The following is a 13,722-nucleotide window of genomic DNA, read 5'->3' as shown; positions in this document are numbered from 1 at the left end:
TGTATGGATATCTCTACCATCTGACTCTACTTTTGGACCAAAAATCAACTGCTAACGTTTTTCAATCTCTAATATCATTACACCCATCGGAGAAAAAAGAAAACAAAATCACATTAGTAAACCTTGAACAACGAGAATAAGAAAATCACAAGGAAGAGGTCATGCTAAAACTGATTTGACAGTTGTTCCATCACCGCCTACCCCCCATGGGCTTGAGACTGCGTGAGTTCATGGATGCGATCCCTTCGATGCCCCTGCCAAATATCCGCTCAAGTCTGTCAGTGACCACAATTGTTTGATGCTGCCTGCCTTCCTATTGCACGCAACTCCTATCCCAAAACGATCGCAAGGGCCTGGGGGCAGGTGGTAAGCACAGGATGACGCTGGGTGCCGAGAGCCCAAGAACCCTCTAGAAAACGCTTCGGCCTTGGATTTGGGCACCCAGGCGGAAAGCGAGTCAGTGGTTTGGGCGTCTTGGCAACAGCATCCACACTGGGGCTTAACCTCAGCAGCCAGCCTGGAGGATGCTTGCCCCAGAGCGCTTGGTCACAGACAATGTTGTGAATACCTGCAGGGGAAGAGAAAGCACAACATCTTCAGATGCCTGAGCAAATGAGGTAACAGGGAACAGTTCAGATAACGCCATATGCATTAAAACCATCTTAGGGGACTACCAAAATGAATAAAACAGAGAAGTAGTATGATCGAGGATATTTTCTATTTCTCCAGAGAATAAAAGGGGGAAGACATTTTAAAACCAAGGTGAAAGAGAAAAAAAAAATTTAGGTTGTATCTATTAAAGAATTTTGTTAGCATAGGGATGATTAAAACAAATCAGGTACCCCCAGTTGCTTGTCAACCCTCTAAAAGAAATTCATCATAGAATATTTTGGATATAAAGAAGGGTAAAAAGTTCCCAGTTAGAGCCCCATGTGTGCCACCCTGATGGCCTTTTCCTCCTTTCCGTCCACCGAGTTGGTGCTTATCATTCCTAGGCATTTCTTCCTGCATTCTCTTGTGTTTTTTTTAAGAAGCTTTACCTACAAATGGCAAGATGATGTAGATTCCTCTGTTACCCTGCTTTTTTGTATCCCATATGGATACAAATAGCTAATTCTTCCATTTTTTCACTGAACAGAGTTCGATTCAATCACTACAGTATAGAACAACACATACAGTCTAGTATATATAGTGTATATTGTAGTATTTAATTATTCAACTAGTGAATATGAATCACACATTTGGGCTCCTTCTGCTGGCCATCCAAGCTGTTGCCAATGTGCTCTTTGCAATACAATGCTGTGACATTCCAGCACATCTCCTTGCACATAGAGCTGAAGTACAACTGCTGGGTCAGAGGGCAGGTGAAACTTTGGCTTGACTAGATTTTCAAGGTACCTGAACCAACCTATACTCTCATTTGCAGTGACTAACAAGTTCTCCTTGTTTCATATCCTTGCAAACATTTGTGTGACTTGACAGTTTTGGACAATTTTTACTTGTTACTGCTCAAGATTGCCTGTACATAAAACAAAATACTTATGAATAAGGGGGAAGACAGTTTTGTGTAAGAGAGGAACAATACTGAGAAAAATCTTGTCTGTTTTAGCTTCAGAGGGTGACAAAGCCTTTACTTCTCAAAAAACTCCAGACCAAATACTAATGGCCAGTATCTTAAAAAGTTTTATAATACAAATGCATCAGAAAATATGGATAATTCATACCCCCCCCCAAAAAACAATCATTATAAAAAGAAAGAGGCTCGTCGTTGTTAGCAAAGATGTGCTAAAATCCTTGAAATAGTTATCCTTTTTTTTTTTTTGGAGGCAGAGTCTCACTCTGTCACCCAGGCTGGAGTGCAGTGGCACAATCTTGGCTCACTGCAACCTCTGCCTCCCAGGTCCAAGCAATTCTCCTGCCTCAGTCTCCCGAGTAGCTGAGATTACAGGTGCCTGCCACCATGCCCGGATAATTTTTGGATTTTTAGTAGAGACAGGGTTTCACCAAGTTGACCAGGCTGGTCTCAAACTCCTGACCTCCGGTGATCCACCCGCCTCGGCCTCCCAAAGTGCTGAGATTACAGGCATGAGCCACTGTGCTGGGCCAATAGTTATCCTTTTCATACTCATTATAGAGAAAACATTGACACTGAATTTTGCAACATTTTAATTAGCACTCTTATATGCAATGCTGGTGACATTGTAAACTAGTACAACTTCTTTGGAAAGGCAATGGAATTCTTTTGTTTAAAAAAATGTATGAGTACAGATGAGGATGGGGAAACAATACATGATCATAAAAATAGCTGTGTTAGAAAGGGGTATTAAGGGCAATTCAAACATGCTTTCTTTTCCATTTTTAAAATGAGGAAAAAAATAAAGAGCCAAAGAAGACTTTTAAACAAATTCCAGGCTTATCAATTTGCAAGCCTGGGTTCCATTTCTCAGAAACTGATTTAGAAATAGAACTTGTAGGAGATTTGGATACAAAACTAAATCCACCAAAATGAGCTCTTATCTGTTTTTCCTTATACTGATGTTGTTCTTATGTTGAAAAGATGGAGGAAGCCAAACTGCCATCATTGATCAGTCTAACTAAAAAACTGGCCAGGCACCATGGCTCACGTCTGCAATCCCAGCACTTTGGGAGGCCAAGGCAGGAGGATTGCTTGAGCCCAGGAGTTTGAGACCAGTCTGGGCAACATAATGCAACCCTGTCTCTCTCAAATATATATATATAAGCTGGGAACAGTGGCATGTGCCTGTAGTCCCAGCTACTCAGGAGACTGAGGCAGGAACATTGCTCGAGCCTGAAAGGGCAAGGCTGCAGTGAGCTATCACACCACTGCACTCTAGTCTGGGTGTCAAGAACCTGTCTCAAATAAATGAAAAAGCCTGCTGAGGTCAACTTTGACAGCTTTCATTCGTACACAACTGTTTTAGAATTTTATAAAACATGTATTTTAAAAAATGAGCAGAAGGGGCAGCCTCCGTGCCCTTCCATCCCAACACACAGGACTCGTACAAGGGTCAGGAACTGCTGGAGGCTTTCCACCTCACATACTCGTGTCTGTCCCCGCCACTTCTAGCCACCGAAGGCTCCCTCACTTTAGAGTGGGATTATACTGACTATTAAATTAAAAACAAGCAAAAAACACCAAAACTTTTAATATTTGACACTAAAATTCGTTTTAAGACATTACAAAGAAGTATTTTCAAATGCTTTCCTCTTGAACTACTGTTTTTCTCCTCTACAAGTGAATTTGATTTGTTGAAATTACTACTCAAAATGATGTGTAATCCGTTTCCTACTCAATGACTGCATCTCAGGTGTTCAGAATAAATGACCACCAACTCCATCTCACACTGAATAAGGCAAATGCATTGCTAATACCCCAGGCGCTGAGAATCCCTCTCACACAGAACTTCAGTCAAAATAAGAGTAGCCTCTCCTCTTACAGCAATTCCAGAATTCTAGTAATTCCCTTTGGAAATTACTTTGCTAAGGAATTTGTCAACTTTTGTAAGTAATTACTCCTCAGAGTCAAAGATTGCTCTCAACTGCCCAGGATTTTTACCAAAGTGAGTCACTGTGCCAGCCTACCACAGCTGGCCGTGGAGCTGCGGCTATTTTTGAGCACTCACTTTAAAGCAGTACTCAGGACTGATTTAAAAATTATTATTATTTCTAATTAATCCACTGGACTAACACTTGTGAAATTCACTGACAATGTACTGGGGAAATGAAATTTTAAAAGGCATGTAAAATTAACACACCATTGTTTATTATTAGATCAGTCACTGTCAAATTATTGTTAAAATTTCTAAACTTTCTTCTTCGTTTCTATCCTCCTCTCATTATGGACTAATAACAAACATTCTGTGGACCACATCTGAACAGCATTCCCTACAGGATATGTCTGGATGATAAAAACAGTGGGTCCAGTAGCAAATCCAATTACTATCCAAGTCAGAACCCAGCATTTGGCAGAGAAAAGAGTTCCTTCTATGAACCCCTAATACCAAGTTTCACTCTTCCTAGATCAAGAAGCTTTAAAACAAACAAACAAACAAACAAACAAAAACTTCCCTGGGATAAATGCCCAGTAAGTAGTGGGATTGCTGGATCATATGGTAGCTCTACTTGTAGTTTTTTGAGGAACCTCCATACTGTTGTCCACAGTGACTGTGCTAGCTTACTCACAGAAGTAAAAAGAACGGAGATTACTAGAGGCTGGGAAGAGTTGGGAGAAGCAGACAGGGAGAGATTTGTTAAAGGATATAAAATTATAGCCAGATAGGAGGAATATGTTCTATAGCACCTTAGGATAACTACAGTTAAACAATAATGCATACTTTCAAATAGCTAGAAGAAAGGATATGGAATGTTCAACACAAAGAAATGGTCAGTGAAATAGGCTAATTAGATTAGGCTAATTACCCTAATCTGATTACTATAAACTCTGTGTTTCAAAATATCACTATGTACCCCATAAATATGTACAATTATTGTGTCAGTTAAAAATAATTTTTAAAAATGTCCATAACTAGGAGTTTAAAGCCTTTGGTTTTCAAAATCCAGTATCAAAGCAAGCAGTTCATAACCAGGGTTTAAAAAAAAAAAAATGACTGGAGCTTTTCACAATATATATCCCTCTCCAACCCCATTAAAATACTGTCATGACGACCTTTCAGTTCAGCCACATCTTCTCCCCTCGCAAGCCGCAGCCACATCTTCTATAATATCCTGGGGAAAAAAGCAGCTAACAGATGCAGCTATTCAGCATCTATTAAATGCCAGGAACTCTCCTACACACTTTACAGATTGCATTTTAATCAACCCTACAGTTAGATATTCTCTTATTTTGTTTTATTTATTTATTTATTTTCAGACAGAGTCTCGCTCCAGGCTGGAAGGCAGTATCGTAATCTCGGCTCACTGCAACTTCCACCTCCCGGATTCAAGCAATTCTCATGCCTCAGCCTCCCGAGTAGCTGGGACTACAGGTATGTACCACCGCACCAGGCCATTTTTGTATTTTTAGTAGAGACAAGGTTTTGCCATATTGGCCAGGCTGGTCTCGAACTCCTGATCTCAGATGATTTGCCCACCTTGGCCTCCTAAATTGCTGGGATTACAGGTGTGAGCCACTGAGCCAGGCCATTTTACTCTTTTTTTTTTTTCAGACAGGGTCTCGCTGTAGCCCAGGCTGGAGTGCAGTGGCATGATCTTGGCTCAGTACAACCTCTGCCTCCTGGGTTCAAGTGATTCTTGTGCCTCAAGTCTCCCACATAGCTGGGATTATAGGCGTATGCCACCATGCACAGTTAATTTTTTGTTATTTTTGGTAGAGATGCGGTTTCGCTATGTGGTCAGCCTGGTCTCAAACTCTGGGCTTCAAGTGATCCACTCGCCTCAGGCTCCCAAAGTGCTGGGATTATAGGAGTCAGCCACCACGCCTGGCCTCTTATTTTATTTAATGTGGAAACTAAGCTTCTGAAAACCTGGGTGGTATGGCCAGGTCTCATTGAGAGGAATTTGCTGAGTGAGATTACAACCCTGGTTTGTGTGTCTCCACTACATTTGTGCTGCCACCAAGAATCATTTCCATTTTAAATTCTATGCCAAAGATGGTAGGACAGTCTGTGGAGATGCAGTATCACCTGCACAGTGTGGTGCTTTGGGGTCTGGACTGCCTGGGTTTGAATCCCAGCTTGGCCATGACCAGGCTGGGTAACCATGGGCAAGTTACTCAACCTCTTCGTCCTTGGTTTCCTCAACTGTCAAACAGATACACTACCCCATCCACCGCATGGGGTGCTTATAAGGACTAAGTTAGTCAACAGGCAGGGACACAGTACTCAGCACACAGTAGGCCCTCATACACATTAGTGGTCTCATCATCACTGTCACGAGTCTGCTCTTGCTATTACTTCCTGCTGCAGGACACAAACCTGAGTGGTCTTCAGCTCTCCCTCTTCCCATTCCCAGCCAGTTGGCAAGTACTATCAACTCTACCCTGAAATACAACAGTGTCACTCCATTTCCACTGCCACGCCTCCGGCCACTATCATCTACCTCACCAGCCACATAACTGGATCTGCCACTCCACTTGCCCGCTCAGTCCAGCTTCCATGGTATAGCTGGAGGAATGTTTCTGAACAATGTACCTAACCATGTTACTCCCTGCTTTAGACCTTTTGGCTGAATCACAATGCCCCAAAGGCAGTCAAAATACCCTTCCTTAGTTTACAAGACCATCACTTACCCACCTGTTTCTCAAGCATATATATATATATATATATATATATTTGTTTTAACTCTCTAAGCTCTTTAAGCTATGGCAATATTGAGAGTCTTTTTCAGTTCCTTGAATGAGCCATCCTTTTTCCCACACAGGCCTTTTGTACAGTGTTCTCTCACTAGCTAACATCCACACATTCTTCTAGTCTTGGGTAAGAACTCCCTCCAGAATCATCCTGCCCCAACATCCTGTGATATTGTGAAATGATGAGAAATACATATTTGGTCTTCCATCCCGTCCCTGATTCCTGGCAAGGGAGCTTCAAAAACCCAGGAATTTCCTGAGTAACACTAGTGAGATGAGCATCTTTTGCTATTCATAATGAGCCCCTTTCAACCACACCTGAGCTTATGCTAATGATGTGACTCTTGGTGGGGCCCTAGATAGCTTCAAGATGACGGCTGGTTGCCAGAGGAACCAACCATGTCATCAGAGGTAGAATTTTTAGCCCCAGTTCTGGTCCCCTACATATGGGGAGGGAGCAGGAGACTGGGTACTTACCAATGGTCAATGATTAATCAATCATGCCTACATAATGGGACCTCTATAAATATCCCTAAATGAGGGGTTTGGAGAACTTGCAGGTTGGTGAATATCGAGGTGCTGGGAAGGTGCCACACCTAGAGAGGACATGAAAGCTCTGTTGTCCCTTGCCTCCCCATAATCACCTTGCCCTGTGTATCTCTTCCATTGGGCTGTTCCTGAGTTGCAACCTTTATAATAAACAAGTAAATACAAGTAAAGTTTATTCCTGAGTTCTGTGAGCCATGCTAGCAATTTATCGTGGGAACCCCTTGACTTTATAGCTGGTAGGTCAGAAGTATAGGAGTCCTGGGCTTGACACTGGCCTCTGCAGTGGTGGCAGTCTTACGGGAATGAGCCCTTGTAGGATCTGATGCTAACTCTAGGCAGCTGGTATCAGAATTGAGTTGTTATAGGTCACCCAGCTGGTGTCTAGAAAGCTGGAGAACTGGTTGTTCGTGTGAGCAAAACCCCCACACATCTGGGGTCAGAAGTGCTCTGTGAGTAAAAAAAACAGATCACAAGAATCCCTGAGCCAAAGACCACAAAGGTGGCACCCCGGTGCCTCCAGCACTTTAGATCTACCCTGATCCTAGGACCTGTCACACGGAACTGTTAACTGGCACATCACCCAGCTGTCTCCTCTCCTCCTAAGCTTATCTCAAATCCCTGCTGTGTCCCCAGTGTCCAGCACGGCACTGTGCACACAGCTTGACAACTGTATTCACAGAGTGCGATTTCACCCAATTTTTTATCTTGTTTATCAGTCAATAGCTTGGGGAAAACAAAAATATCAGAGTCCTATCAAAGCATCAGAAAATTCAGCCTCTGAGCTTCAACAACATAAGAGGACCAACAGATGGAGATGCACAGCCCGAAATGTGCCAGGCATACTAAGGAGAACAGACCTTTGGCTGACTTCCCCACAGCCATGGGCTTTAGGAGACGTCCTGCATCCTCACTGCATCCTTCTGCCCAGCTGGCAGTCACCCTGCCAGATGCTGCTGTGCACGCTGCTGCTGGATTGCAGCACAACAGCCTCCTGAGGGGGTCAGAGGCCAGCACACAGCAGTTTTTCTTTCAACAAGCCCACTGAGAGCTGAATTCAGACAAAAAATTAGATACTCATATACAAAAGACAATAAAACTGTCTTTTCTTTCATCCCTATCAAAAATGGTTATTGAAGCTTGTGAGTATTTTGAAACGGCATCTACATTTTTAAATACACTCACTATTGTAGGTTGAATTGTGTCCCCATAACCCCAAAAGGCATGATCAAGTCCTAACCCCCAGTATTTGTGAATCTGGAAATAGGGTCTTTGCAGATGTAATCAAGTGAAAATAAGATCATGTTGGATTAGAGTGGACCCTAATCCAATGACTGGAGTTTCTTTATAAGAAAGAGGAGGGAAATTTGGACACAGACACACAGGGGATAAGGCTATGTGAAGAGGGAGGCAGAGATTAAAGTGATACATCTGCAAGCTAAGGAACGCCAAGGATTGCCATTGCTACCAGAAGGCAGAGGAAGAGGCAAGGGAGGATTCTTCCCTTGTGCCTTTGGAGGGAGCTTGGCCCTGCTGACATCTTGAGTTTGGACTTCTAGCCTCCACAACTGAGAGAGAGAAAATGTCTACTATGTTTAAGCCACCCAGTTTGTGGTACTTTGTTACAGTAGCCCTGGGAAACTAATGTACTCAAGAAAGCAAAGTTAATTGGCTCCTTCCCAACACAGGCAGTTTGAGTCATTACACTATATAAAAGATCTATCACACATTAAGGGCATTAATCAAGACTTCAGTTTTTGTATTTTTTGAAGCTTAATTCTATTTCCATCACAAAAACAGAAGCTTTCTATAAATGAAAGAAATAAATGATGCTCTAATCTCTCAACATGTTAATATTTTAGGCTTATATCCCAGCCAGGTACCTATTAATAGAGGAAGATTCTTGATCATAGAGAAGACAAAGCAAAAGAAAGCTAAAACATTTTTCCAGGTCTTAAGGCTGACATTCTGCATACTTAGCAATGAGTTCAGTTGTACAAAGGCAATCATGAACAGAGAGCAACCAGTCATGGAGCTGCTGAATGAAATCTGGCAAGAACGTGCGTGCGTGTGTGCGTGTGTGCGTGTGTGTGTGCAGGTGCAATATACACCCTGGAAGCCACTGGCTACAACAGATAATCACCGCAATTTTCAACTCCATATATAAGCTGGTATAGTATGACATGCCTCCTCCCACATCTTCCCAAGTTCTCCAATATAAACACATTTCTGGCTTATCATTCCTATGCAGTTAGGTATTACAATATTTAACTCTTGGATGATAACTGGCAGCGAAGAAACACTGACACCCAGAGGCCTAGATTGGTCAATTTCTAGTTCTACTGTCATTTGATCTTTGGAAAGCATCATTTTCAAATCTCATTCACTGATACTGTAAGCTGAAGAGGCAGACAGTATCAATTAGCCTCAAGATAGCTGTGGAATAACTAAGATGGAAGCTCTTCCATTATTAACTGATTGCCATGAAAATAATTTAGAAGATATGATAAATAAAATATTTAAGGCACAGCTCTATAACTCACTCTCATAATTTTTACCACTTAATGATATGACAGAAGCCTCCAGCTCATACCATGAGCAATCAATATTGAAATATGAAAACTAATTTTTAGAGACAAGGCCCTCTTTTGAGGAATCATTATCAAACTCAGGGTCCTAGATCTGCCACGTATAAGCTGGGTGGTATGCATTTTTAAACTGTAGAAGTAAAGATGACCCACCTCTGCACAGACAGGGTGGATTCCAATTGTGCTGTCCAGCTGCTTTTTGGTCAGTCCACATTTGAGTGCAGCTGCAAAGCCTTGTGTAACTTCTCCAGCATTTGGACCCAGTACGTGAAAGCCCACAACACGTTCCTAAGGTTAAAAAAAAAAACAATAATGCAATTAAGCTGATTTTCTCCCCTTCTCTTCCTACACAGCCTTAGAGCATTTCTCCAGTCTATTTCTTAAAATGCAACTCAAAACGAGCAGAGACTTTTATTTTTTGAGATGGAGTATCGCTCTTGTTGCCCAGGCAGGAGTGCAATGGCAATGGTGTGATCTCCGCTCACTGCAACCTCCGCCTCCCTGGATTCAAGCGATTCTCCTGCCTCAGCCTCAGCTGGGACCCTATAGGCACACGCCACCACGCCCGCCTAATTTTTTTGTATTTTTAGTAGAGACGGGTTTTGCCATGTTGGCCATGCTGGTCTCGAGCGCCTGATCTCAGGTGATCCACCCACCTCGGCCTCCCAAAGTGCTGGGATTATAGGTGTGAGCCACTGCACCTGGAAAAATGGCCAGAGACTTTAATGACTGCTACTAGCAGCTATTTAGCCTAAAGACTCCCCAACATGAACCAAAACAGAGAGTATGATGTTCACTTCAAGCAGGAATGAAGGGACAAGAAACAGCTACAAGTGATTACTCATTTTATGAGAAAAAATACAAAAGGCAAAAATACAAAAATTAGCTGGGCGTGGTGGTGCGTGCCTGTAATCCCAGCTACTCAGGAGGCTGAGGCAGGAGAATCGCTTGACCCAGGGAGTCAGAGGTTGCAATGAGCCAAGATCACGCCACAGCACTCCAGCCTGGCAACATAATGAGACTCCATCTCAAATAAAAAAACATAGAAAAGAAAACTATATATACGATTGTTTTTTATGTTAGCTGTGTCGCTCGTTATGGGTTATCCTAGTATATTCATTTGAATCTTTTTTGCAGAGGATTCAGGAATTTTTCTAAAACCCTTGGTTCTACCAAAAAACCAACCTGTAACTGTCCTACTGCCTAAAGCAGTAGTTTCCAAATAGGACACATGGCTTAATTATATTCCAATTTCAAGATTAAAACAATATCAGAGTTTACTAGGCTTTTAACATATAGGTTCTTTAACATCATTTATACTTTTACTGAGGTCATTTCTTTAAAAAGTGTCAGCTAAGTTAAAAAGATCAGTTTTCTTAAGAGTCAATACACTACTTAAAGAGAATGTGTGTATATGTATACCTGTGTCCCAGGTTACAATGTGTGGCAGCAGTCAAAAAACTTTAAAAATATGAATTATCCAATCCCTCATTTCATACATATGGAAAAAAACCCTGTGAGGTATAAAGTTAAAAAAGTACTGTAATAGGCTGGGCACAGTGGCTCATGCCTATAATCCCAGCACTTTGGGAGACCAAGGCAGGCAGATCACCTGAGGTCAGGAGATTGAGACCAGCCTGGCCAACATGGTGAAACCCCATTTCTACTAAAAATACAAAATAGCTGGGTGTGGTGGTGGGCGCCTGTAATCCCAGCTACTTCGGAGACTGAGGCAGGAGGATCGCTTGAACCTGGGAGGCGGAGATTGCAGCGAACCGAGATCCCACCACTGCAGTCCAGCCCGGGCAACAGAGTGAGACTCCGTCTCAAAAAAAAAAAAGAAGTACTGTAATGTATTGCATATTGTACTCTTACACATATACATCCTGACAATTGGGGGTTTAGGGTATGAATAAAGTATATTTGTGGGAAGAACTACTAAGAAGCACTTAAAATACCTTAGATTTACATGTAAGAACACCAGACTAGTGTTACATGTAGCAGCAGGCAATCAAATCCTAGAACTCAATTAAGGGCTCTTTCTCAGTAGTGCCAGCTGCTGAGGATCAAATGTGCGTTGCTCCTGTTCTTTTTTGTTATTAATTATATTTAGATAGTCTATGACTTTATTGTTCCTCTTCTATAAACACAAACACAGACAGTTCTCAAGTTGTGCCTTTGGTTCCTTCACTCAGTAAGTTTTGGCTGCCTGTTGACTAAGTGCAGGGCTCTGTGCCAGTGAAGATGATGAGGGAGCAGGCAGTACAGCCAAGGTCCTTGCTGGCTGCTGATACCTGTTACCTGAGACAACTGGCAGGCGAAATACTGAAGGAATGCCATCTGCACCATGTGACCAACTAAGCTATATATTAAAAACTAAAGCCGGGTGTGGTGGCCCACACGTGTAATTCCAGCACTTTGGAGGGCCGAGGCAGGCGGATTACAAGGTCAGGTGTTCAAGACCAGCCTGGCCAACATGGTGAAACCCTGTCTGTACTAAAAAAATACAAAAATTAGCCGGTGTGGTGGTGCGAGTCTGTAATCCCAGGTAGTCGGGAGGCTGAGGCAGGAGAATCGCTTGAACCTGAGAGGCAGAGGTTGCAGTGAGCCAAGACAGCGCCATTGCACTCCAGGCTAGACGACAGAGCAAGACTCCATCCAAAAAAAAAAAAAAAAAAGAAAAACTAAATAAAATTATTGGAAATGATTGAGAATTGCACTTACATTGTCTTTAGTATTACAGATTATTTTTGCATAACATTTGTTGTTATCTCTTGATGGAATTGTCCATTCCAATGGCCAAAAGTAACTATGGTAAACCTAAAAAGATAAAAAAGCAAAATTTAGACCCATTATTTTAAACAGTAAGTCTGTCAAACATACCTGGTGCAAGACAGTGGAGACTCTTTAGTAAGTAGACTTTCATTAATAAAATTCATGGAATAGGAATCTGGTCAAAAGGTAAATGACTTTACACTCCTTGCTGTCAAGCACTTTTGCTATAAGCTCAGCCTTTAATTATGTATCTCAACCTCAAAAGAGTACACCCTAACTAATAACAAAAAAGAGTGAGGGAATGACAGAAATAAGCCATTTAATTACCTGCTGTCTTACACTGAAAACACACACATATACAGACCTCAATACTATCTTGTTACCCAATGTGAATGACAACTTGGGCAAAAAACAAGTAAGGTGCCAGGATCAATTATGGTAATTATCTAGTTCTCTTGCTAAATGCTTCCAAAAGACATTTCCTCCTTTGGCATTATTCACTAAAAGCAGTGAAGGAAGGAGACAGGGAAGGAATGAAGGAAGGAGGAAGGGAGGGAGGAAGGAAGGTTGGAAGGACAGCATCCTTACTGATGTAATTCCTGGTTGACTAAACGGATTTTTTTTCTCCTCCAGCTGCTACCCTCAGTTCAAAACATGATTCGCTACCTTTTATGACCAAATTGACTATGAAGACATAAGAAGTGTTCTTCCATGTTGTGATAAATTATATAATTTTAAAAATAAACATGGGTTACAAAATTTAACGTACAGTATCATAGTATCACAATTATATAGGAAAAAAATTAAAGGAATCACCCCAAATTGCTAACAATTGCTGTGTTACAGATCTAAGTCCATGAGTAATTGTTTCCTCTTTCCCTTACATTTTTCAGTTTCTTCAACTCACATTATACTTCTATAACAAAAAAGCAAATTTAAAACTATTTATCTATCAAGAAATATGAAATATATATGAAAATTTCCAATTTTAATTATATATGTATGTCATGTATATACACACTCATATAGGAAATCTATCTTCAAAAAATAATCTGAGAAACAATGAATTATAAAGATGTTTGTCATTCTATTTATAATAATGAAAAACTGTAAACAACCTAATCAAAGAATGGCTTAACAAATTATAACATAGCACCCCTTAAAAGAAGAATTACACATTTTTTTTAAAATGGAGATTTTAGAGAATTAAAGATAGGAAATGTTCATGACATAACATTACCATTAAACTTGGACCTAAAACTTCATCAAACTTTGAAAAAAATTAAGACATACATACCCACATATACATATATACATACATAAAATATAAAACGCATCAAAATATTAAGAGAAAACTGGAAGGAAATACACAAATATATTAATAGTAGTTATCTCTTCGTGAATTAAAATTTTCTTTTTGATATTTTCCTAATTTCGAAACTTCCTATAATAAAGATATACTTCTTCTTTTTTTTTTTTTTTTTT

At 41.0% G+C, this 13,722-nt stretch overlaps 1 protein-coding gene across 1 annotated transcript in view; it reads right to left on the bottom strand.

Moving 5' to 3' along the window:
- Positions 1–364: 364 nt before the first annotated feature.
- TXNRD1 (thioredoxin reductase 1) overlaps positions 365–13,722 on the bottom strand; it is a 134,619-nt gene continuing 121,261 nt past the window's right edge. The window contains 3 exon segments of the mRNA XM_017895322.1: positions 365–568; positions 9,616–9,750; positions 12,187–12,282. Of these exon segments, the coding sequence (XP_017750811.1) occupies positions 506–568; positions 9,616–9,750; positions 12,187–12,282 (294 nt within the window). The 3' untranslated portion in view covers positions 365–505.

The sequence above is a fragment of the Rhinopithecus bieti genome, unplaced genomic scaffold (assembly GCF_001698545.2).
Source record: "Rhinopithecus bieti isolate Rb0 unplaced genomic scaffold, ASM169854v2 scaffold_24306, whole genome shotgun sequence".
Lineage (NCBI taxonomy): Eukaryota > Metazoa > Chordata > Mammalia > Primates > Cercopithecidae > Rhinopithecus > Rhinopithecus bieti.
This window is presented reverse-complemented; position numbering and strand designations above follow the sequence as displayed.